We start from the raw sequence: 25,368 nt of genomic DNA on the forward strand, positions 1-25,368 counted from the left end.
TGGTTCTAGTTTTTCCTACTAGTGGAAACATCCTCTCCATGTCCACTCTATCCAGGGCCTCACAGTATCCTGTAAGTTTCAATAAGATTCCCCCCCTCATCCTTCTAAACTCCAACGAGTACAGACCCAGAGTCCTCAGCCGTTCCTCATATGACAAGCTCTTCATTCCAGGGATCATTCTTGTGAACCTTCTCTGGACCCTTTCCAAGGCCAACACATCCTTCCAAAACTGCTCACAATACTCCAAATGGGGTTTAACCAGAGCCTTATACAGCCTCAGAACACATCCCTCTCCAGCCCTCTCAACATGGATGCTAACATTGCATTTGCCTTCCTAACTGCTGTGATGGATTTTGGTGTTGACTAAGGAATAAATGTCAGTCTAAGCTACTATTGGGCCTCATTTCAAGGAGGTTGGAGTATCAGAATAGGGAAGTCTTACTGCAACTATACAGGTTGCTAGTGAGACCACATCGGGGGTGGGACCTTCTGTCTATCTGTGTGGAGTCTGTATGTTCTCCTCGTGTCTGCGTGAGTTTCCTCCGGCTGCTCCCACAGTCCAAAGATGTGTGGGTTAGGTGGATTGGCCGTGCTAAACTGACCCTTAGTGCCTGGGAGACCAGCAGGGTAAATGCATGGGGTTGTGGGAATAGGGCCTAGGTGGGATTGTGGTGGGCACAGACTGGATGGGCTGAATGGCCTCCCTCTACACTGTAGGGATTCTATGAAAAATCCCATCTGAGGTTAATGGACCTTTGCATGATCCAAACCCCCTCCCCCAGCTGTCCCGATTCCAGTGCCGGACAGGACAGGAAAGCTTCCCCCCGGATTACTGGGAGCAGCTCTGGTTCCCTTATTTAAGGAAAGATATTTGTTTGGAGGCAGTTGGGAGAAGGTTCACTGGATGATCCCTGATGTGGAGGGATTGTTGAATGAGGAAAGGTTAGAGAGGGATCCTCGGTCTCAGTCTCCCTCAGTCTGAGTGTGCTGATACACAGGGTCACACTGTCAGTCAGTCAGTCAGCAGTGTGTAACAGAGGAAGAGCTCACCGTGTTCCCCGGCTGTCTGTTGCGGATCAGTGTAAACTTGCTGTGGTCCTTCTTGCTGCGACTTTTCGATTTACGCAGTTCCTCACACTTCTCATAGTCCGTCAGGTCCACCTTATCCAGAACCACCTTCTCGTCTTTCACCTGCAGATTGGAACAGCCACCGTCAGCTGGCTAGGCTCTCAATGTCAAAGCAGCGACCTCCCACCCTCACTCCCTGAGGACCTCCCCGTCCTCACTCACCCTCCAACCTCACCGCGTCCTCCCACCCTCACTCCCTGAGGACCTCCCCGTCCTCACTCACCCTCCAACCTCACCGCGTCCTCCCACCCTCACTCCCTGAGGACCTCCCCGTCCTCACTCACCCTCCAACCTCACCTCGACCTCCGTGTCCTCACTCCCTGAGGATCTCCCCGCCCTCACTCACCCTCACCCTCCCACCTCACCGTGACCTCCCACCCTCACTCCCTGAGGACCTCCTTGTCCTCATTCACCCTCCAACCTCACCGTGACCTCCCCACCCTCATTCACCCTCCAACCTCACTGTGACCTCGCTCACCCTCCAACCTCACAGCGACCTCCACGCCCTCACTGTCCCTCGAACCTCAGCACAGGGACCTACCTACTTGTCAGTCAATGTGAGGTTAGAGGCAGCATGAGGTGAGGGTTATGAGGAGAGGGTACAGTGTAGCAATTGTGGCCCCCCGTACCTTCCATAGAAATCACAGCTGGTAATGGAAGAGTGAGGCCGGACATCTCCCTCATTGGGATGCAATCAATTAGAAGCAACCAGACAGGCTGTCTCTCTCTCATTCCCTCTCTCTTGTGCTCTCTCTCTCACTCGCTCATTCCCTCTCTCACTAGGACAGTCTCTCTCTCTCTCTCTCTCTCTCTCTCTCTCTCTCTCTCTCTCTCTCTCTCACTCTCTCATTCCCTCTCTCACTGGGACAGTCTCTCTCTCTCTCTCTCTCTCTCTCATTCCCTCTCTCACTGGGACAGTCTCTCTCTCTCACTCACTCTCTCATTCCCTCTCTCACTGGGACAGTCTCTCTCTCTCTCTCTCTCTCTCATTCCCTCTCTCACTGGGACAGTCTCTCTCTCTCACTCACTCTCTCATTCCCTCTCTCACTGGGACAGTCTCTCTCTCTCTCTCACTCTCTCATTCCCTCTCTCACTGGGACAGTCTCTCTCTCTCTCTCTCATTCCCTCTCTCACTGGGACAGTCTCTCTCTCTCACTCACTCTCTCATTCCCTCTCTCACTGGGACAGTCTCTCTCTCTCACTCTCTCATTCCCTCTCTCACTGGGACAGTCTCTCTCTCTCTCTCACTCTCTCATTCCCTCTCTCACTGGGACAGTCTCTCTCTCTCTCTCTCACTCTCTCATTCCCTCTCTCACTGGGACAGTCTCTCTCTCTCTCTCTCTCACTCTCTCATTCCCTCTCTCACTGGGACAGTCTCTCTCACTCTCTCATTCCCTCTCTCACTGGGACAGTCTCTCTCTCTCTCACTCTCTCATTCCCTCTCTCACTGGGACAGTCTCTCTCTCTCTCTCTCTCTCACTCTCTCATTCCCTCTCTCACTGGGACAGTCTCTCTCTCTCACTCTCTCATTCCCTCTCTCACTGGGACAGTCTCTCTCTCTCACTCTCTCATTCCCTCTCTCACTGGGACAGTCTCTCTCTCTCACTCACTCTCTCATTCCCTCTCTCACTGGGACAGTCTCTCTCTCTCTCACTCACTCTCTCATTCCCTCTCTCACTGGGACAGTCTCTCTCTCTCTCTCTCTCACTCTCTCATTCCCTCTCTCACTGGGACAGTCTCTCTCTCTCTCTCACTCTCTCATTCCCTCTCTCACTGGGACAGTCTCTCTCTCTCTCTCTCTCTCTCTCTCACTCTCTCATTCCCTCTCTCACTGGGACAGTCTCTCTCTCTCTCTCTGACTCTCTCATTCCCTCTCTCACTGGGACAGTCTCTCTCTCTCTCTCTCTCTCTCTCTCTCACTCTCTCATTCCCTCTCTCACTGGGACAGTCTCTCTCTCTCTCTCTCTCTCACTCTCTCATTCCCTCTCTCACTGGGACAGTCTCTCTCTCTCTCTCTCTTTTTCCCTCTCTCACTGGGGACCAGGGTCTCTCCCAAACGATCATTCCTCATCTGAACTGGCTCAGCATTTTGGTCCAGTAAAGGCAATCCTGACAACCCAACACAAAGCCACACTCCCTGTCTGAAAGAGACACTGGGTAATAGAACCGTAGAACAGCTGCAGCACAGAAAGGAGGCCATTCGGCCCGCCTTGTCTGAGGGCACCCATGAGTATGAATGGAAACTCGATGGTTGGGTTTGAGATTGAATGTAGATGTTCGGAAAGAGGCGCCAAGCTTATCACATATTGTGGAGAACCACCTGACTTATAAATAGATGAGAGACAGCAGTGCTAACCACAGTGGTTAGCGATGGTGCCTCACAGCTCCAGGGACCCGGGTTCGATTCCCAGCTTGGGTCATTGACTGTGCAGAGTCTGCACATTCTCCCCCATGTCTGCATGGGTTTCCTCCGGGTGCTCCAGTTTCCTCCCACAGTCCGAAAATGTGTTTATTAAGTGGATTGGCCATGCTAAATTGCCCCTTAGTGTCCCAGGATGTGTGGGTTAGTGGGGTAAATATCTGGTGTTATGGGGATGAGGCCGAGGTGGTTGATACAGACTCGATGGGCCGAATGGCCTCTTCCTGCACTGTAGGGTTTCAATGAAACAGTTGGGTAAACTCTTATACCTGCCATCTTCAGGCCTCATGTTTATCTCTTGTCTGAGGTCAGCTAACTGAAGGGCTGGGATTGAACCCTCCCCACTGGATCACCTCAGGATTACCACTGCTCTTTAGTGACGGCAGTCCGTAGGGTCAGAGGCTCCCACACCCAGCCTAGTCCCGAAACCTCCGGAAAGATAAAGGGTCTTGTGACTGCCTTAGGAGGTGGAGTTGTATAGAACTTTGGTGAGGCCACAGCTGGAGCACTGTGTGTAGTTCTGGTCACCACATTAGAGGGAGGATGTGATTGCACTGGAGGGGGTGCAGAGGAGATTCACCAGGATGCTGCCTGGGCTGGAGCATTTCAGTTATGGTGAGAGGTTGGATAGGCTTGGGTTGTTTTCGCTGGAGCAGAGAAGACTGAGGGGTGACCTGATCGAGGTGTACAAGATTATGAGGGACATGGACAGAGTGGATAGGGAGATGCTGTTCCCCTTGGCTGAAGGGTCAGTCACAAGGGGGACACAGGTTCAAGGCGAGGGGCAGGATGTTTAGGGAGGATGTGGGGAGAAGCTTTTTACCCAGAGGGTGGTGAGGGTCTGGAATGTGCTGCCTGGGAGGGTGATGGAGGACGGGGTGGGGGGGGCCTCACTCACATCCTTTAAATAATCCCTGGATGAGCACTTGGCACATCATAACTTTCAGGGCTCTGGACCAAGTGCTGGTAAATAGGATTAGGTGGGAGATCAGGGTCTTTGGTGTGTTGGTGCAGACTCAATGGGCTGAAGGGCCTCTTCTGCACTGTAACATAAATGTAGAAACATAGAATATAGGAACAGGAGGAGGCCATTCAGCCCTTCGAGCCTGCTCCGCCATTCATTACGATCACGGCTGATCGTCCAACTCAATAACCTAATCCTGCTTTCTCCCCATAACCTTTAATCCCGTTCACCCCCAGTGCGATATCCAGCCGCCTCTTGAATACATTCAATGTTTTCGCATCAACTACTTCCTGTGGTAATGAATTCCACAGAATAACTCTGTCCTAAATGGTCTACCCTGAATCCTCAGACTGAGACTCCCTGGTTCTGGACTCCCCCCACCATCAGGAATATCCTCCCTGCATCTACCCTGTCTAGTCCTGTTAGAATTTTATAAATCTCTGTGAGATTCCCCCCTCATTCGTCTGAACTCCAGTGAAAACAATCCTAACCTGGTCAATCTCTCCTCATACATCAGTCCCGCCATCCCCAGAATCAGCCCGGTAAACATGCACTCCCTCGAGAGCAAGAACATCCTTCCTCAGAAAAGGAGACCAAAACTGTACACAATACTCTAGGTGTGGCCTCACCAAGGCCCCTGTTAATTGTAACAACACATCCCTGCTCCTGTGCTCGAAACCTCTCGCCATGAAAGCTAACATACCATTTGCCTTCTTTACCGCCTGCTGCACCTGGATGCTTACTTTCAGTAACTGGTACACAAGGACACCCAGATCCCTCTGCACACTCCCCTCTCCCAATTTACAGCCATTCAGGTAGTAATCTGCCGCCTTGTTTTTGCTTCCAAAGTGAATAACCTCACATTTATCCAAATTATACTGTATCTGTCATTGATTGGCCCACTCACTCAACCTGTCCAGATCATTCTGAATGATCTGTGGATCCTCGTCACAGTTCACCCTCCCACCCAACCTGGTATCGTCTGCAAAGTTGGAGATGATACATTTTGTTCAAATCATTAATATATATTGTGAATAGCTGGGGTCCCAGCACCAATCCCTGTGTCACCCCACTAGCTACTGGCTGCCAATTTGAAAAGCACCCATTCATTCCTCCTCTTTGTTTCCCCTCTGCCAACCAGTTTTCTATCCATCTCAACAGACTTCCCCCATTTGGCACGTCAGCTATGTCTCTCACCAACTTTTACAGATGCCCCATAGAAAGCATTCTTTCTGGTTGTATCACAGTTTGGTCTGGGCTCCTGCTCTGTCCAAGACCACAAGGAACTATAAAGGGTTGTGAATGTAGCCCAATCCATCACACAAACCAGCCTCCCATCCGCTGACTCTGTCTACACTTCCTGCTGCCTTGGGAAAAGCAACCAACATAATTAAGGACCCCACACACCCCCGACATTCTCTCTGTGAATCTCTGGAATTCTCTGCCTGTTGAAGTGGTGGAGGCTGCCTCGCTAAATATTTTTAAGAAGCGGGTTGATGGGTTTTTGATAAGAGAGGGGATTAAGGGTTATGGGGAGAGGGCGGGAAAGTGGAACTGAGCCACGACAGATCAGCCATGATCTTATTGAATGGCGGGGCAGGCTCGAAGGGCTAGATGGCCTACTCCTGCTCCTATTTCTTATGTTCTTCTGTTCTTCCATCGGAGAAAAAGATACAAAAGTCTGAGGTCATGTACCAACCGACTTGAGAACAGTTTCTTCCCTGCTGCTGTCAGACCTTCGAATAGACCTACCTCGCATTAAACTGATTTTTCTCTACACCCTAGCTATGACTGTAACACTACATTCTGCACTCTCTCCTTTCCTTCTCTATGAACGGTATGCTTTGTCTGTATAGCTCGCAAGAAACAATACTTTTCACTGAATGACATTATTGTTACTAGAGAGGCAGTGCTCGAAAGACTGGAGGGACTGATTGTGGACAAGTCCCCAGGACCGGATGGAATGCATCAAAGGGTTCTGAAAGACATGGCGGAGGTGATAGTGGATGCCTTGGTGATTATTCTCCAAACGTCACTGGATTCCGGGGAAGTGCCGGAAGATTGGAAAACGGCTAATGTTATGTCGTTGTTTAAGAAGGGTGGCAGGCAAAAGGCGGGGAATTATAGAAATAGGAATAGGAAATAGTTGTTGTAGGAAATAGGAAATAGTCTGTTGTAGGTAAAATGTTAGAATCTGTCATCAAGGAGAAAATAGTGAGGCATCTTGAGGAGAATTGTTTGGTAGAGCAGACGCAGCACGGTTTCATTAAGGGGAAGTTGTGTCTGACGAATTTATTGGAGTTCTATGAGGATGTGTCTAGGGCGGTGGATAGAGGAGAGCCGGTGGATGTGGTGCTTCTTGATTTTCAGAAGGCGTTTGATAAGGTACCTCACAAGAGGTTATTACAGAAGGTCAGGGGGTATGGAGTTGGGGGTAGGGTGTTAGCGTGGATAGGGGATTGGCTGTCAAATAGGAGGCAGAGAGTGGGGATCAATGGGTGCTATTCGGATTGGCAGTTGGTGACTAGTGGAGTGCCCCAGGGGTCGGTGCTGGGGCCTCAGCTATTTACCATTTATATAGATGATCTGCAGGAGGGAACTGAGCGTATGGTGTCGAAATTTGCTGATGACACCAAGATTGGTGGAACGGCAAATTGTGCGGAGGGTGTGGAAAGTCTGCAGAAGGATCTAGATACGCTGGGCGAATGGGCCAGGAACTGGCAAATGGAATTTAATGTTGGCAAGTGTGAAGTTGTCCACTTTGGTAGGAATAATGGTAGGAAGGACTATCATTTACATGGTGAAAAACTGCAGCAGGCAGCGGTGCAGAGGGACCTCGGGGTCCTTGTGCATGAGTCGCAAAAACCCAGCCTGCAGGTGCAGCAGGTGGTCAGGAAGGCAAATGGGATGCTGGCCTTCATCGCGAGGGGGATTGAATATAAAAGGGAGGTCTTGCTGCAGCTGTATAGGGCATTGGTGAGGCCGCAGCTGGAGTACTGTGTGCAGTTTTGGGCGCCGCACCTGCGCAAGGATATTTTGGCCCTGGAGGGAGTGCAGAGGAGGTTTACTAGGCTGATACCGGAGTTGAGGGGGTTGAACTATGAGGAGAGGCTGAATAAACTAGGCTTGTACTCGTTAGAGTTTAGAAGGATGAGGGGAGATCTCATTGAGACATATAAGATGATGAATGGGATGGATAGGATAGAGGTGGAGAGGCTCTTCCCGCTCAGAAAGGACAGTAGGACTAGGGGGCACAGCCTCAAGATAAGGGGGGGTGGTTTAGAACGGAGTTGAGGAGGAACTTCTTCACGCAAAGGGTGGTGAATCTCTGGAATTCTCTGCCTGTTGAAATGGTGGAGGCTGCCTCGCTAAATATATTTAAGATGCGGGTTGATGGGTTTTTGATAAGCGAGGGGATTAGGGGTTATGGGGAGAGGGCGGGAATGTGGAACTGAGCCACAACAGATCAGCCATGATTTTATTGAATGGCGGGGCAGGCTCGAAAGGCTAGATGGCCTACTCCTGCTCCTATTTCTTATGTTCTTATGTATGTTAATACGTCTGACAATAAAAAAACAAATCAATTGAGAGTAGGATTCTCAGTTGGATTCTATGATAGAAACCATCGAATTGCTGGATCGCACTCGTTAAAAATGCGAGTCTTTGCCTGGAGTTAATAACCAGGAGAAAGCTGGGAAGTGAGGAGTCATCCTGGAATTCCCCAAGTCTGGTTAAAGAAGGATCCAGTTCTCTTTTGAAAAACTGGAAATGAAAACAGATAAAAGTGAAGTGTCATCTCAAAGACCCGGTCACATTTCCACATCCTCTCCTCCAAGGACACTTCACAACCTCTCCTGCTAATCACACAGTGTCACACAAACTCCAGAAATGGATGTTACTGAGGGCGCAGTTAAATCCGCACTTTGAGAAATCAGGTATTGGTCTCTGAGTAATGCCAACAAGATGCTTGGAACCATTCCAAGCTCTGACTGTCCCAACAACAACTGCAAAGGCAGGGTTCCTGCTTCCTCATCTGTGTCTCTGCGCAGAGCTGCAGTGTGAGGGGTGAGTGAGGACAGGACTGCAGTCAGTCTGTGCTGACACGGATTGCCCCATTCCGCTGACAGCTCCCCCTCTGCCGACAGACACGCCCTCTCTATCAACGCCCCTCCCTCAGTCTATGCCCCCCTCCCTCGGTCTATGCCCCCCTCCTCAATCTACACTCCTCTACGTTAAAGGCCCCCTCCCCCCACCCTCTCTATCTACACTCCTCTGCCGACAGCTCTTTAAATGAATCGATAATAAGATTAACCAGTTTAAAAGGCAAGGGTTCTCAATGCCCTGAACCCTCCACCTTGGCCAGAGTAAATGTTTGCCCCTGCCCAGACCCCCCGACACGGCCAGTGCTGAGAAATCGCAGGGCTGGCTAACTCCATCCTGGGCAAATGGACTATCCTTAATTACCAGAACGGTTAACAGCACAGAAAGAGACCCTTCGGCTCATTGTGTTTGTGCCATCCATCAAGCACCTATCTAAAGATGTGCAGGTTAGGGTGGATTGGCCATGCTAAATTGCCCCTTAGTGTCCAAAGATGTGCAGGTTAGGGGGATTGGCCATGCTAAATGCTTAGGGTAACAGGAATAGGTTGGGGGAGAGGGCCCAGATAAGATAGTCTGTCAGAGAGTTGGTGCAGATTCGATGGGCCGAATGGCCTCCTTCTGCTTTTTAAGGATTCCATGTACAGGTGAGGTGGACTGGCCATGCTAAATTGTCAGGGGATTAGCAAGGTAAATATGTTACAGTGATATTGCTGGGTGGGATTGATATCAGCCAGGCTCGATGGGCCAAATGGCCTCCTTCTGCACTGTAGGATTCTATGATTCTACTCTGGGAAAATTACCACAATCCAGTGGAGATAGGGCTAACTGATTAACATGGAGTGAGGGGCAAGTGAGGGTGAGGGGCAAGTGAGGGAGAGGGTGGAGGGATTTTGATTTAATTTATTATCGTCACATGTATGCGTATACAGTGAAAAGTATTGTTTCCTGCACACTATACAGACAAAGCATACCATTCACAGAGAAGGAAGGGAGTGAGTGCAGAATGTAGTGTTACAGTCACAGCAAGGGTGTAGAGAAAGATCAGCTTAATGCGAGGTAGGTCCATTCAAAAGTCTGACAGCAGCAGGGAAGAAGCTGTTCTTGAGTCAGTCGGTACGTGACCTCAGACTTTTGTATCCTTTTCCTGATGGAAGAAGGTGGAAGAGAGAATGTCCGGGGTGTGGGGGGTCCTTGATTATGCCGGCTGCTTTTCCCCGAGGCAGCGGGAAGTGTAGACAGAGTCAGCGGATGGGAGGCTGGTTTGCGTGATGGACTGGGCTACAACCACCACCCTTGCGGTCTTGGGCAGAGCAGGAGCCCAGACCAAGCTGTGATACAACCAGAAAGATGCACCGTAGAAAGCATTCTGTAAAAGTTGGTGAGAGTCGAAGCTGACATGCCAAATTTCCTTGGTCCTCTGAGAAAGTAGAGGCGTTGGTGGGGCTTTCTTAACTATAGTGTCGGCATGGGGGGGACCAGGACAAGTTGTTGGTGATCTGGACACTTAAAAATTCGAAGCTCGCGATCCTTTCTACTTCATCCCCGTTGATGTGGACAGGGGCATGTTCTACTTTACATTTTCTGAAGTCGGTGACAACCTCCTTTTGTTTTGTTGACATTGAGGAAGAGATTATTGTTGCTGCACCAGTTCACCAGATTCTCTGTCTCATTCCTGCACTCTTGTCTCGTCATTGTTTGAGATCTGGTGAGGGGGTGCAGGGAGGGTAAGGGAGAGGGTGAGGGGGTACAGGGACAGAGCAGCTACAGGGTGAGGACATACTGTGGCTCTGTACCCTGTGGCTCTCTCTCGGTTATAATTAGCTGGCTAACTGGTTTGTAAGTGTATGGGTTCGAGAATATCACCAAACACTTTTTAACACACCCTATCAATGCTGGAGTCAAATCTTATCAACCTGTAACTGTCACAATCTGCCTTTTAAAAATAAACCATGAGGCATTTTTAGCTCATTGCCATCCCTAGAATTTTTAACTGTATTTATATTTGAACCAATTACATTTGGATGTCTCTTAATGTCTGTATCTGTCTGTGTTCCTGTGCGTGCTGTGTGTGTGTGTTGCTGTGCGTTGCTCTGTGTGTGTGTGTGTGTGTGTGTGTGTGTGTGTTTTTCGTGCGTGTGTGTGTTTCCGTGCGTGCTGTGTGTGTGTGTGTGTGTGTTTTTCCATGCGTGCTCTGTGTGTGTGTGTGTGTGTTTCCGTGCTGTGTGTGCGTGTTTCCGTGCGTGCTGTGTGTGCGTGTGTGTTTCCATGCGTGCTGTGTGTGCGTGCGTGTTTCCGTGCGTGGTGTGTGCGCGTGCGTGTTTCTGTGTGTGCGTGCGTGTTTCCGTGCGTGGTGTGTGCGCGTGCGTGTTTCCGTGCGTGGTGTGTGTGCGTGCGTGTTTCCGTGCGTGGTGTGTGCGCGTGCGTGTTTCTGTGTGTGCGTGCGTGTTTCCGTGCGTGGTGTGTGCGCGTGCGTGTTTCCGTGCGTGCTGTGTGCGCGTGCGTGTTTCCGCGCGTGCTGTGTGCGCGTGCGTGTTTCCGCGCGTGCTGTGTGCGCGTGCGTGTTTCCGCGCGTGCTGTGTGCGCGTGCGTGTTTCCGCGCGTGCTGTGTGCGCGTGCGTGTTTCCGCGCGTGCTGTGTGCGCGTGCGTGTTTCCGCGCGTGCTGTGTGCGCGTGCGTGCTGCGCGTGTGCGTGCTGCGCGTGTGCGTGTGTTTCTGTGCATACTGTGTGTGTGTTTTGCTGCAGTCACTGTGTTGGGCATTGGTGCTGTGAGATTGGTGAGTCATAGGCCAGTATCTATCTATACACACGGTTTCTTGTGGCCTTTCTGTACAGGCAGGTGCTGATGAAATGAAACCTTAGCTGTACTGTCTTTAATCTCTCCTCTCTCAACAACACCGGAAATGGTCTAATGCAGGGTTAGACCTCAAATGCTCCTTTCACGCACTTCACTCCTTCTTCCTGCCTCTGTCACAGCTCCCAGATTCCCAGTGAGCTGTCTACGGAAATGTCTGCACTCTTCCCCCAACCTCACATTAAAGGCACCACACACTGCGTGACCCATAAAGTCCAGAGGGTTCGATCCTGGCACTGTTGTGGCACACTAGCGCAGTGGTTAGCACAGCTGCCTCACAGCACTAGGGACCCAGGTTTAATTCCTGGCTTGGGTCACTGTCTGTGCGGAGTCTGCACATTCTCCCCATGTCTGCGTGGGTTTCCTCCGGGTGCTCCGGTTTCCTCCCACACTCCAAAGATGTGTAGGTAAGGTGGATTGGCCATGCTAAATTGCCCCTTAGCGTCAGTGTTAGCAGGGTAAATGCATGGGGTTACGGGGATAGGGCCTGGGTGGGATTGTGGTCGGTGCAGACTCGATGGGCCGAATGGCCTCCTTCTGCACTGAAGGATTCTAACCCCAATGCTCTGTGCTGAGGTAACTCACCTCACATGGGGCCGCAGTCAAGGATTACATTTAGGGACGGAGTACAGGAATGAGATAGAGAATCTGGTGAACTGGTGCGGCAACAATAATCTCTCCCTCAATGTCAACAAAACAAAGCAGATTGTCATTGACTTCAGGAAGTGTAAAGGAGAACATGCTCCTGTCCACGTCAATGGGGATGAAATAGAAAGGGTCGAGACCTTCAAGTTTTTTTTTAAGTGACCAGATCACCAACAACCTGTCCTGGTCCCCCCCCATGCCGACACTATAGTTAAGAAAGCCCCACCAACGCCTCTACTTTCTCAGAAGACTAAGGAAATTCAGCATGTCCGTTAGGATTCTATCCAAGTGCACCATAGAGAACATCAGTTCCAAACTTGGAGAGGTAAAGCTTGATCAGGGATAGTCAGCATGGCTTCGTCAGAGGAAGGTCATGCCTCACAAATTTGGTTAAATTTTTTGAGGAGGTGACTAGGTGTGTAGATGAGGGTACTGCAGTTGATGTAGCTTATATGGATTTCTGCAAAGCTTTTGACAAGTTCCCAAATGAGAGACTTGTAAAGAAGATAATGCACACAGCATATAGGATAATTTGATAAAGGTAGCTCAGTTGTCGGAGACAGAGAGTGATGACAGAAGTCTGATTTAGTGTCCAGTGGCGTAGCACAGAGATCTGTGTTGGGTCCTCTATTATTCATCAGTTATATAAATGACATTGATGACTATGTGGGGGTTTAGGATTAGTAAGTTTGCAGATGACACAATGATTGGCTGGACGGTTAACAGTGAGGTTAAGTGCCTTGGGCTACAGGAGATAATAGACAGGATGATCAAATGGGCAGATAAGTGGCAGATGGAATTTAACCCTGAAAAGTGTGAGGTGATACATTTTGGAAGGAATAACTTGAATGGGGGGACATTAGGAAGTTCTGCGGAACAGAAGGACCTTGGTGTGTTTGTCCATGGATCTCTGAAGGTAGAAGGGAATGTTAGTGGGATGGTGAAAAAGGCATGTGGGACACTTACCTTTATCCATCGAGGCATAGATTACAAAAGCAGGGAAGGCATTGCTGGAGTTGTATTGAACTTTGTGAGCGAGAGTACTGTGTGTAGTTCTGGTCACCACATTACAGGAAGGATGTGATTGCACTGGAGGGGCTGCAGAGGAGATTCACCAGGATGTTTGATAAGGTTCACCATGGAAGGCTTCTGCAGAAATTGCAGATGTATGGGATTGAGGGTGATCTAGGAAATTGGATTAGGAATTGGCTGGCGGATAGGAGACAGAGGGTGGTGGTTGATGGTAAGTATTCGACATGGAGTTCAGTTACGAGTGGTGTGCCTCAGGGATCTGTTTTGGGGCCACTGCTGTTTGTAATTTTTATAAATGATCTGGATGAGGGTATAGTTGGGTGGATTAGTAAATTTGCTGATGACACCAAAGTCGGAGGTGTGGTAGATAGTGAGGAAGGGTGTCTTAGTCTACAGGGAGACTTGGACAAGTTGCAGAGCTGGGCCGAGAGGTGGAGGATGGAGTTTAATGCAGAAAAGTGTGAGGTAATTCACCTTGGCAGGAATAACAGATGAGTAGAGTATAGGGCTAACGGTAGGACTCTGAATAGTGTGGATGAACAGAGGGATCTAGGTGTATGTGTACATAGATCCCTGAAAGTTGGGAATCAAGTAGATAGGGTTGTTAGGAAGGCATACGGTGTCTTGGCGTTTATTGGTAGGGGGATTGAATTTAGGAGCCGCAGCGTCATGTTGCAACTGTACAAAACTCTGGTGCGGCCGCACTTGGAGTACTGTGTGCAGTTCTGGTCCCCACATTATAGGAAGGATGTGGAGGCTTTGGAGAGGGTGCAGAGGAGGTTTACCAGGATGTTGCCTGGTATGGAGGGGAGGTCCTATGAGGAGAGACTGAGGGATTTGGGGTTGTTTTCGCTGGAAAGAAGGCGGCTAAGAGGGGATCTTATTGAAACATATAAGATGATTGGAGGTTTAGATGGGGTGGACAGTGATAGCCTTTTTCCTCGGATGGAGAAAGCTAGCACGAGGGGGCATGGCTTTAAATTAAGGGGTGGTAGTTATAGGACGGATGTCAGGGGTAGGTTCTTTACCCAGAGGGTGGTGAGGGATTGGAATGCCCTGCCTGCTGCAGTTGTAAATGCGCCTAGTTTGGGGGCGTTTAAGAGATCCGTGGATAGGTTTATGGATGGAAAGGGTTTGATTTAGGTTAGAGGGTCATTGTTTTTTAACTGGTCGGCGCAACATCGTGGGCCGAAGGGCCTGTTCTGCGCTGTTATGTTCTATGTTCTATGTTGCCTGGGGTGGAACATTTAAGATATGAAGAGAGGTTGGATAGGCTTGGGTTGTTTTCATTGGAGCAGAGAAGGGGGTGACCTGATCGAGGAGTACAAGATTATGAGGGACATGGACAGAGTGGATAAGGAGCAGCTGTTCCCCTTGGCTGAAGGGTCAGTCACGAGGGGGACACAGGTTCAAGGCGAGGGGCAGGATGTTTAGGGAGGATGTGGGGAGAAGCTTTTTACCCAGAGGGTGGTGAGGGTCTGGAATGTGCTGCCTGGGAGGGTGATGGAGGACGGGGTGGGGGGGGCCTCACTCACATCCTTTAAATAATCCCTGGATGAGCACTTGGCACATCATAACCTTCAGGGCTCTGGACCAAGTGCTGGTAAATAGGATTAGGTGGGAGTTCGGGTGTCAGTGCGGTCAGTAGGCCGAAGGGCCTCTTCTGTGCTGCATGATTCTATGTATCACAGCTTGGTATGGGCTCCTGTTCTGCCCAAGACCACAAGAAAGTACAAAGGTTTGAGAATGTAGCCCAATCCATCAGGCAAACCCAGCCTCCCATCCACTGACTCTGTCTACACTTCCCGCTGCCTCGGGAAAAGCAGCCGGCGTAATCAAGGACCCCCCACGCACCCCGGACATTCTCTCTTCCACCTTCTTCCGTCGGGAAAAAGATACAAAAGTCTGAAGTCACGTACCGACCGACTCGAGAACAGCTTCTTCCCTGCTGCTGTCAGACTTTTGAATGGACCTACTCTGCATTAAGTTGATCTTTCTCTACACCCTAGCTGTGACTTTAGGACTGAGTTGAGGAGGAACTTCTTCACACAGTGGGTTGTGAATCTGTGGAATTCCCTGCCCAGTTGAGGCTCCCTGATTGAATGTTTTTAAGGCAAGGATAGATAGATTTTTGAACAGTAAAGGAATTAAGGGTTATGGTGAGTGGGTGGGTAAGTGGAACTGAGTCCATGAAAAGATCAGCCATGATCTTATTGAATGGCGGAGCAGGCTCGAGGGGTCAGATGGCTGACTCCTGCTCCTAGTTCTTATGACTGTAACACTACATTGTGCACCCTCTCCTTTCCTTCTCCTCTCTGTACTCTATGAATGGTATGCTTTGTCTGCATAGCACACAAGAAACAATACTTTTCACCGTATCCCAATGCACGTGACAATAATGAATCAAAGCAAACCAATTGTACTCAGAAGCAATCCCTGGGCTAAGAAGGTGAAATAAATCAGGCCTATTTGTTACTGGATACTAATGTTTGTGGGGCAGGGACAGGGTCAGGTCCTCTGCAGGGTTTTCACACATCAATACTCTGCCAATAAGTTAAAAATGGTGATATGAGTGAGGTACAGGAGGCATCTACCAATTGGTGATATGGGTGAAGTACAGGAGGTTCCCTCCCAACAGTCAGTGGCTTTGGGAGAAGGTTAAAAATAAAATCCCTTTGTGATAGACACAGATCTACAGCAGGGCCTGGATTTACCCTTTGCCTGTACAGTTGTGAATTGGTTACAACACAGAAGGAGGCCATTTGGCCCATTACCCTTGTGCCAGCTCTCTGCAAGTGAAACTCAACCAGTCCCAATGAACAAAGAAAATTCCAGCACAGGAACAGGCCCTTCGGCCCCTCCAAACCTGCACTGACCATGCTGCCCGACTGAACTAAAACCCCCTACCCTTCCGGGGACCATATCCCTCTATTCCCATCCTATTCATGGATTTGTCCAGATGCCCCTTAAAACTCACCATCATATCCGCTTCCACTCCCTCCCCCGGCAGTGAGTTCCAGGCACCCACCACCCTCTGTGTAAAAAACCTGTCTCATACATCTCCTTTAAACCTTACCCCTCACACCTTAAACCTGTGCCCCCTAGTAATTGACTCTTCCACCCTGGGGAAAAGCTTCTGACCATCCACTCTGTCCATGTCTCTCATAATCTTGTAGATTTCTATCAGGTCTCCCCTCAACCTCTGTCGTTCCAGTGAGAACAAACCAAGTTTCTCCAACCTCTCCTCATAGCCAATACCCTCCATACCAGGGCAACATCCTGGTAAATCTATTCTGTACCCTCTCCAAAGCCTCCACATCCTTCTGGTAGTGTGGAGACCAGAATTGAACACTATATTCCAAGTGCAGCCTGACTAAGGTTCTATAAAGCTGCAACATGACTTGTCAATTTTTAAACTCAATACCTCACTTTCCTGCCTTTTCTCTGTAGCCCCGAATATCTTTTCTCCACCTGACAACTATCCAATTCCCTTTTGAAAGCTACCCGGGTTTGAATCCCACCACAGCGGGTGGAAGAATTTGAATTCAGTGAAAAATATCTGGAATTAAGAATCTACTGATGACCCATTGTCGGAAAAACCCACCTGGTTAACTAGTTTATTTATTAGTGTCACAGGTAAGGCTTGCATCAACACTGCAATGAAGTTACTGGGTAATTCCCCTCGTTGCCACACTCCAACACTATTCGGTTACACTGAGGGAGAATTTAGCACGGCCAATGCACCCTAACCAGCACGTCTTTCAGACTGTGGGAGGAAACCCACGCAGACATGGGGAGAATGTGCAGACTCCACACAGGCAGTGATCCAAGCTGGGAATCGAACTCGGGTCCCTGGCGCTGTGAGACAGCAGCGCTAACCCACTGTGTCACCGTGCTGCTGGGAATTGAACCCGGGTCCCTGGCGCTGTGAGACAGCAGTGCTAACCCACTGTGTCACCGTGCTGCTGGGAATCGAACCCAGGTCCCTGGCGCTGTGAGACAGCAGTGCTAACCCACTGTGTCACCGTGCTGCTGGGAATCGAACCCGGGTCCCTGGCGCTGTGAGACAGCAGTGCTAACCCACTGTGTCACCGTGCTGCTGGGAATCGAACCCAGGTCCCTGGCGCTGTGAGACAGCAGTGCTAACCCACTGTGTCACCGTGCTGCTGGGAATCGAACCCAGGTCCCTGGCGCTGTGAGACAGCAGTCCCGGTAGCATCCTAGTAAATCTTTTCTGCACTCTTTTTCTGGTTCACTCTAGGGTGACCAGAACTGCACACAGTATTCCAAGTGTGGCCTTACCAATGTCTTGTACAACTTCAACAAGATGCCCCAACTCCTGTATTCAATGTTCTGACCAATGAAACCAAGCGTGTTGAACTCTCCCCAAAGCCCTATCATTAACTGAGTAAGTTCTGCCCTGGTTCAGTCTACCAAAATGCATCACCTTGCACTTATCTAAATTAAACTCCATCTGCCATTCGCCAGCCCACTGGCCCAATCGATCAAGATCCCATTGCAATTGGAGATAACCTTCTTCACAGTCCACTATGCCACCAATCTTGGTGAGATCTGTAAATTTACTAACCATGCCTCCTATATTCTCATCCAAATCATTAATAAAAATGACTAACAGTAGACCCAGCACTGATCCCCGCTGGTCACAGGCCTCCAGTTTGAAAAACATCCCTCAACAACCATCCTCTGGCTTCTGTCATCGAGATGTGGAGATGTTGGCATTGGACTGGGGTAAACACAGCAAGAAGTCTAACAACAGGTTAAAATCCAACCGATTTACTTAAACCTGGTGTTGTCAGACTTCTTATTCTATCATCAAGCTAGTTTTGTATTCATTTAGATACCTCTCCCTGGATCCCATGAGATTTAACTTTATGCAACAAACTATCATGCAGTACCTTGTCAAAAGACCTTGCCAACATCAACTTCTTGGTTGCCCCTTCAAAAAACTCACTCAAATTTGACATGTGATTTTCCACTCCCAAAGCCATGCTGACTGTCCCTAATCAGTCCATATGTCTCTAAATACCTGTCTCTCAGTGATCATGCTGAAATTGACCCTAGTCACAGGGGTACTAGTGAGGGTAAGTGTGTGGGGTTATGGAATATGGCCTGGGTGGGATTGTGGTCAGTACAGACTCGATGGGCCGAATGGCCTTCTTCACTGTAGGATTCTGTGAATCTTCAGGCTGTTAAAATCCAAGCCTGATATCACCCAACCAGAAGTTGCACAAATGTTGGCCCTAACTAATCAGTACTTTGTGTTTAACCTACTCTGATTTCCCTATTCTGTTCATGCCTGATCCTTCTGCTCACACTAAGGAAAGGTTTCCCATAATCTCCCACCCCCACCTTCCACTCAGCCCTAATTCCCATTTATCCCAGTGGGAAAGGTCAACAAGGTTTGGATCTGAGGAACTCAGAAATATTCCAGGAACCGAAGCAGCTGAGAGCACAGGAAAAGATTCATGAGAGATGGAGCCAGTGGGAGAAGATGGAGGAGAAAGATGGAGTGATGATGGAGAGAAGAGGGAGGGAGATGGAGTGAGTGATGGGGAGGGAGATGGAATGAGTGTTGGAGGGATGAGGGAAGGAGATGGAGTGAGTGATGGAGGGATGAGGGAGGGAGATGGAGTGCGTGATGAAGGATGGAGGAGAGAGATTGACCCGGTGATAGAGGTTATAGGTCAGTGATGGAGGGATGTAGGAGAGATGGAAGAAATGAATAGAAACGCAGCCACTGACAGTGGTTGTGCTGACAATCACGTTAGCACTCGAATTAGTTTGAACAGGAAGTGAGCAGACATCACAGGCCTGTGCACACATACAGTGACGCTTACCACTGTTAGCCTTTATATATCCAAAACTAACCTCCTTCCTCCTCCAAACCACCTCCAACCTCTTCCTCACTCCTCTAAGAGCACGTGAGTAAGGGGAAATTCAGAGTGTAGGCTAATATTAGCACAGAACGGGGGAGGCAGGTCACGTAACAGAGATCCATCCTGACTGAACTCCCATTCACCTCTATAACCCAGGACCATAACAACAGGTCAAACTCAGACAAGTCAACCAGCAATAAAAACATAAGGAGTAGGAGTAGGCCATCTAGCCCTTCGAGCCTGCCCCACCATTCAATAAGATCATGGCTGCACCATCAAATCCCTACAGTACAGGCCATTCAGCCCATCGAGTGTACACCAACTCTCCAAAAGAGCATCGCACCACCCCATCCCTATAACCCCCACACCATCCCTGTAACCCCCACACATTTAGCACGGCCAATCCACCCAACCTGCACTTGGAATGTGGGACAGAGCCAGAGCATCCAGACACGAGGAGAACGTGCTGTCACCCAAGGCCGGAATCAAACCTGGATTATGGAGTTTTGTAGCACAGAAAGAGGCCCTTCAGCCCATCATGTCTGTGCTGGCTAGCAAGCGCCTGTCTATTCTAATCCCATTTTCCAGCGCTCGCTCCATGGTCTTGTACACTGCAGTGTTTCAAACAATCATCTAATTACTTCTTAAACATTGTGAGGGTTCCCGCTTCCTCCATCCATTCCGGCAGCGAGCTCAGATTACTACCACCCTCTGGGTCAAAAGACTGTTCCTCACATCTCCTGTAAGCCTCCTGCCCCCTTACCGTCAACCTCTGCCCCCCTGGTTACTGACCCCTCTGCCCCCCTGGTTACTGACCCCTCTGCCCCCCTGGTTACTGATCCCTCTGCCCCCCCTGGTTACTGATCCCTCTGCCCCCCCGGTTACTGATCCCTCTGCCCCCCTGGTTACTGATCCCTCTGCCCCCCTGGTTACCGATCCCTCTGCCCCCCCTGGTTACCGATCCCTCTGCCCCCCCTGGTTACCGATCCCTCTGCCCCCCCTGGTTACCGATCCCTCTGCCTCCCCTGGTTACTGATCCCTCTGCCCCCCTGGTTACTGATCCCTCTGCCCCCCTGGTTACTGATCCCTCTGCCCCCCCTGGTTACTGATCCCTCTGCCCCCCTTGGTTACCGATCCCTCTGCCCCCCTGGTTACTGATCCCTCTGCCCCCCCTGGTTACTGATCCCTCTGCCCCCCCTGGTTACTGATCCCTCTGCCCCCCTGGTTACTGACCCCTCTGCCCCCCTGGTTACTGACCCCTCTGCCCCCCCTGGTTACTGACCCCTCTGCCCCCCCTGGTTACTGATCCCTCTGCCCCCCCTGGTTACTGATCCCTCTGCCCCCCCTGGTTACTGATCCCTCTGCCCCCCTGGTTACTGATCCCTCTGCCCCCCCTGGTTACTGACCCCTCTGCCCCCCCTGGTTACTGACCCCTCTGCCCCCCCTGGTTACTGATCCCTCTATGAAGGGGAAAGGTTCCGTCCTATCCATCCTACCTGTGCCCTCCACAATTCTGTACAGCTCAGTCAGTCCCCCTCCGCCTTCTCTGCTCCAAGGAATACAACCCCAGCCGAACCAGCCTCTCTCCTTAGCTGAAACACTCCATCCCAGGCAGCATCCTGCTGAATCTCCTCTGCACCCCCTCCGGTGCCATCACACCCTTCCTACAGTGAGGTGGCCAGAACTGCACACAGTACTCCAGCTGTGGCCTAAGCAGTGTTTTATACAGCTCCATCATCATCTCCCTGCTCTTATAGTCACTGCCTCAGTTAATAAAGGCAAGTATCCCATTCCACCTTCTTAACCACCTTCCCTACCTGTCCCGCTGCCTTCAGGGGATCTTTGGACCTTCTGCTTCTAGCACGAAGCTAATTTTGGATCTAATTTGCCAGATTGCCCTGGATCCAATGGACTCTTATCTCCATGTTGGGACCTTGTCTTACTGAAGCCCATGTAGACCACATCAACTGCACTGCCCTCATCTACACACCACCACCTCAAAAAAAATCCAGCCACATTTGATTGACATGATCTCCCTCTTACAAAACCATGCTCACTGTCCTTGATCAATCCTTCCCTCCCTGGCCGAGGTCACCTACACAATCAGGAACAGGTCTGGAATATTCTTCCTGTTAGATAGTGAGATTTCAGGGTCCCTCCGTGTCACAGAGCCCTCCGTGTGCGCCTCAGGGTTACTGACTGTCTCAGGATCCTTCCTGTGTCTTAAGACACCACTCCCCCCCCCCCCCCTGTCTCTGCCTCAAGAACCCCCTCTCTCTCTCTGGGCCTCCCCCTCCCCACTTCTGTGCCTCAGGGACCCTCCGCCCTATGTCTGGATCACCCTCTCTTTGTGCCTTCGGATCCCACCCCCTCTTTGTGCACCCAGACTTCCCCCCTCTCTGTGTCTCTCCTCCTCCCTCTGTGCCTCAGGGGATCACCCCCTCCTCTCTCTCTCAGGTCCTCCCCTTCCTGTGTCTCTGAAATCCCCTCTCCTCTGTGCCTATCCCCCACCCTCCACCCCCCGCCCCGTACACACACATACCTCTTTCTCTGAGATGTAAAGCTGATCTGTCTTGAGGATCACGTAGCGGTTTTTCCAGATTTCCCGGAATATCCCTTTCCCGCAGTATTTGCGAATCCAGCCACATTTCTCTGGCTGCCCGGGGGGCTGGTTCCCCTCCTGTGTCCCCTGCAGAGTGGAACAGTGTCAGTGACTGGGGGCTGGCTCCCACTGTCTCACACTGTCATTACAGCCATCAACAATATTATTATTTACCCCCTTACACAGGGGTGTATTATTTACCCCCCCTTACACAGGGGTGTATTATTTACCCCCCCCCTTACACAGGAGTGTATTATTTACCCCCCCTTACACAGGGGTGTATTATTTACCCCCCCCTTACACAGGGGTGTATTATTTACCCCCCCTTACACAGGAGTGTATTATTTAACCCCCCTTACACAGGAGTGTATTATTTACCCCCCCCTTACACAGGAGTGTATTATTTACCCCCCCTTACACAGGAGTGTATTATTTACCCCCCCCTTACACAGGAGTGTATTATTTACCCCCCCCTTACACAGGAGTGTATTATTTACCCCCCCCCTTACACAGGAGTGTATTATTTACCCCCCCCCTTACACTGGAGTGTATTATTTCCCCCCCCCTTACACAGGGGTGTATTATTTACCCCCCCCTTACACTGGAGTGTATTATTTACCCCCCCTTACACTGGAGTGTATTATTTACCCCCCCCTTACACAGGAGTGTATTATTTACCCCCCCTTACACAGGAGTGTATTATTTACCCCCCCCTTACACAGGAGTGTATTATCTACCCCCCCTTACACAGGAGTGTATTATTTACCCCCCCCCTTACACAGGGGTGTATTATTTACCCCCCCCTTACACAGGGGTGTATTATTTACCCCCCCCTTACACAGGAGTGTATTATCTACCCCCCCTTACACAGGAGTGTATTATTTACCCCCCCCTTACACAGGGGTGTATTATTTACCCCCCCCCCCTTACACAGGAGTGTATTATTTACCCCCCCCCTTACACTGGAGTGTATTATTTACCCCCCCTTACACAGGGGTGTATTATTTACCCCCCCTTACACAGGAGTGTATTATTTACCCCCCCCTTACACAGGGGTGTATTATTTACCCCCCCCCTTACACAGGAGTGTATTATTTACCCCCCCCTTACACTGGAGTGTATTATTTACCCCCCAACACTGGAGTGTATTATTTACCCCCCCCTTACACAGGGGTGTATTATTTACCCCCCTTACACAGGAGTGTATTATCTACCCCCCCTTACACAGGGGTGTATTATTTACCCCCCAACACTGGAGTGTATTATTTACCCCCCCCTTACACAGGGGTGTATTATTTACCCCCCCCTTACACAGGGGTGTATTATTTACCCCCCCCTTACACAGGGGTGTATTATTTACCCCCCCCCTTACACAGGGGTGTATTATTTACCCCCCCTTACACAGGAGTGTATTATTTACCCCCCCTTACACAGGGGTGTATTATTTACCCCCCCCCTTACACAGGGGTGTATTATTTACCCCCCCCTTACACAGGGGTGTATTATTTACCCCCCCTTACACAGGGGTGTATTATTTACCCCCCCCTTACACAGGGGTGTATTATTTACCCCCCCTTACACAGGAGTGTATTATTTACCCCCCCAACACAGGAGTGTATTATTTACCCCCCCTTACACAGGGGTGTATTATTTACCCCCCCTTACACAGGGGTGTATTATTTACCCCCCCTTACACAGGAGTGTATTATTTACCCCCCCTTACACAGGGGTGTATTATTTACCCCCCCTTACACAGGGGTGTATTATTTACCCCCCCTTACACAGGAGTGTATTATTTACCCCCCCTTACACAGGAGTGTATTATTTACCCCCCCTTACACAGGGGTGTATTATTTACCCCCCCCCTTACACAGGGGTGTATTATTTACCCCCCCCCTTACACAGGGGTGTATTATTTACCCCCCCCCTTACACAGGAGTGTATTATTTACCCCCCCCTTACACAGGAGTGTATTATTTACCCCCCCCCTTACACAGGGGTGTATTATTTACCCCCCCCCCTTACACAGGGGTGTATTATTTACCCCCCCTTACACAGGAGTGTATTATTTACCCCCCCTTACACAGGAGTGTATTATTTACCCCCCCCTTACACAGGGGTGTATTATTTACCCCCCCCTTACACAGGGGTGTATTATTTACCCCCCCCTTACACAGGGGTGTATTATTTACCCCCCCCCCTTACACAGGGGTGTATTATTTACCCCCCTTACACAGGGGTGTATTATTTACCCCCCCCTTACACAGGGGTGTATTATTTACCCCCCCCCCTTACACAGGGGTGTATTATTTACCCCCCCTTACACAGGAGTGTATTATTTACCCCCCCTTACACTGGAGTGTATTATTTACCCCCCCCTTACACTGGAGTGTATTATTTACCCCCCCTTACACTGGAGTGTATTATTTACCCCCCCTTACACTGGAGTGTATTATTTACCCCCCCTTACACAGGGGTGTATTATTTACCCCCCCCTTACACAGGGGTGTATTATTTACCCCCCCTTACGCAGGGGTGTATTATTTACCCCCCCTTATGCAGGGGTGTATTATTTACCCCCCCCTTACGCAGGGGTGTACTATTTACCCCCCCCCTTACACAGTGGTGTATTATTTACCCCCCTTACACAGGGGTGTATTATTTACCCCCCCTTACACAGGAGTGTATTATTTACCCCCCCCTTACACAGGGGTGTATTATTTACCCCCCTTACACAGGAGTGTATTATTTACCCCCCCTTACACAGGAGTGTATTATTTACCCCCCCTTACACAGGGGTGTATTATTTACCCCCCCCTTACACAGGGGTGTATTATTTACCCCCCCTTACACAGGGGTGTATTATTTACCCCCCCCTTACACAGGGGTGTATTATTTACCCCCCCTTACACAGGGGTGTATTATTTACCCCCCCCTTACACAGGGGTGTATTATTTACCCCCCCTTACACAGGGGTGTATTATTTACCCCCCCCTTACACAGGGGTGTATTATTTACCCCCCCCCTTACACAGGGGTGTATTATTTACCCCCCTTACACAGGCTTCCATCCCCATCTCCCAATAACACACACACGTTTTTCTAAACCCACCCCCCCACTCTGTGTTGCAGTCGCTGCCGGTTTCACAGAGCCAGAGTGGAACCAGAAGCCGGCCTCTACTCACCCTCTTGTTCGGCAATGTCTTCTTCATTCTCCAACAGCCCCAATCCTGGCTTCAGTAGCTGGAGATGCCTGAGAGGAGAGTGCCGTTCTTTAATTCCCTCTGTCTGGGGTTCTGTCTCTCTGTCTGTCCTCTTTGCTTCTAGATCTGTCTGTGTTTTTCTCTCTCTCTCTCTCCCCCCCCCCCGCTCTCTGCTGCCTATCTATCCTCGTTAGCTCTCTATCTCTTTCTCTCTGTCTCCCCTCTCTGCCTATCTATCCTTGTTAGATCCCCCTCTGCTCCTTGTCTATCCTTCGAGCTCTCCCTGCCCCCTTTCTCTCTCTGCTGCCTATCTATCCTTCTTAGATTCCCCCCCTCCTCTTTCTGTCTCTCCCCTCTCCACCTGTCTATCCTTCTTAGTTCTCCCCAGCCTCTTTCTCTCTCTCGCTGCCCATCTATCGTTCTCAGATTTCCCTGCCTCTCTGTTCCTCTATGTGCTCTTCTTAGCTCTCCCAGCCTCTCTCTCTCTCGCTGCCCCTGTCTATCGTTCTCAGATTTCTCTGTCCCT

At 50.1% G+C, this 25,368-nt stretch overlaps 1 protein-coding gene across 1 annotated transcript in view; it reads right to left on the reverse strand.

The window, feature by feature from the left end:
• LOC145337956 (pleckstrin homology domain-containing family O member 1-like) overlaps nt 1-25,104 on the reverse strand; it is a 29,867-nt gene extending 4,763 nt beyond the window's left edge. The window contains exons 1-3 of the mRNA XM_080182733.1: nt 24,825-25,104; nt 21,581-21,727; nt 1,051-1,191 (exon numbers count right to left, since the gene is read on the reverse strand). Coding sequence (XP_080038859.1) covers nt 1,051-1,191; nt 21,581-21,727; nt 24,825-24,851 — 315 coding nt within the window. The 5' untranslated portion in view covers nt 24,852-25,104. The remainder of the gene's footprint in view (nt 1-1,050; nt 1,192-21,580; nt 21,728-24,824) is intronic.
• Nucleotides 25,105-25,368: the final 264 nt, after the last annotated feature.

Source organism: Carcharhinus amblyrhynchos, unplaced genomic scaffold, assembly GCF_965287045.1.
Source record: "Carcharhinus amblyrhynchos unplaced genomic scaffold, sCarAmb.v2.hapA scaffold_85, whole genome shotgun sequence".
In the NCBI taxonomy this organism is placed as follows: Eukaryota; Metazoa; Chordata; class Chondrichthyes; order Carcharhiniformes; family Carcharhinidae; genus Carcharhinus; species Carcharhinus amblyrhynchos.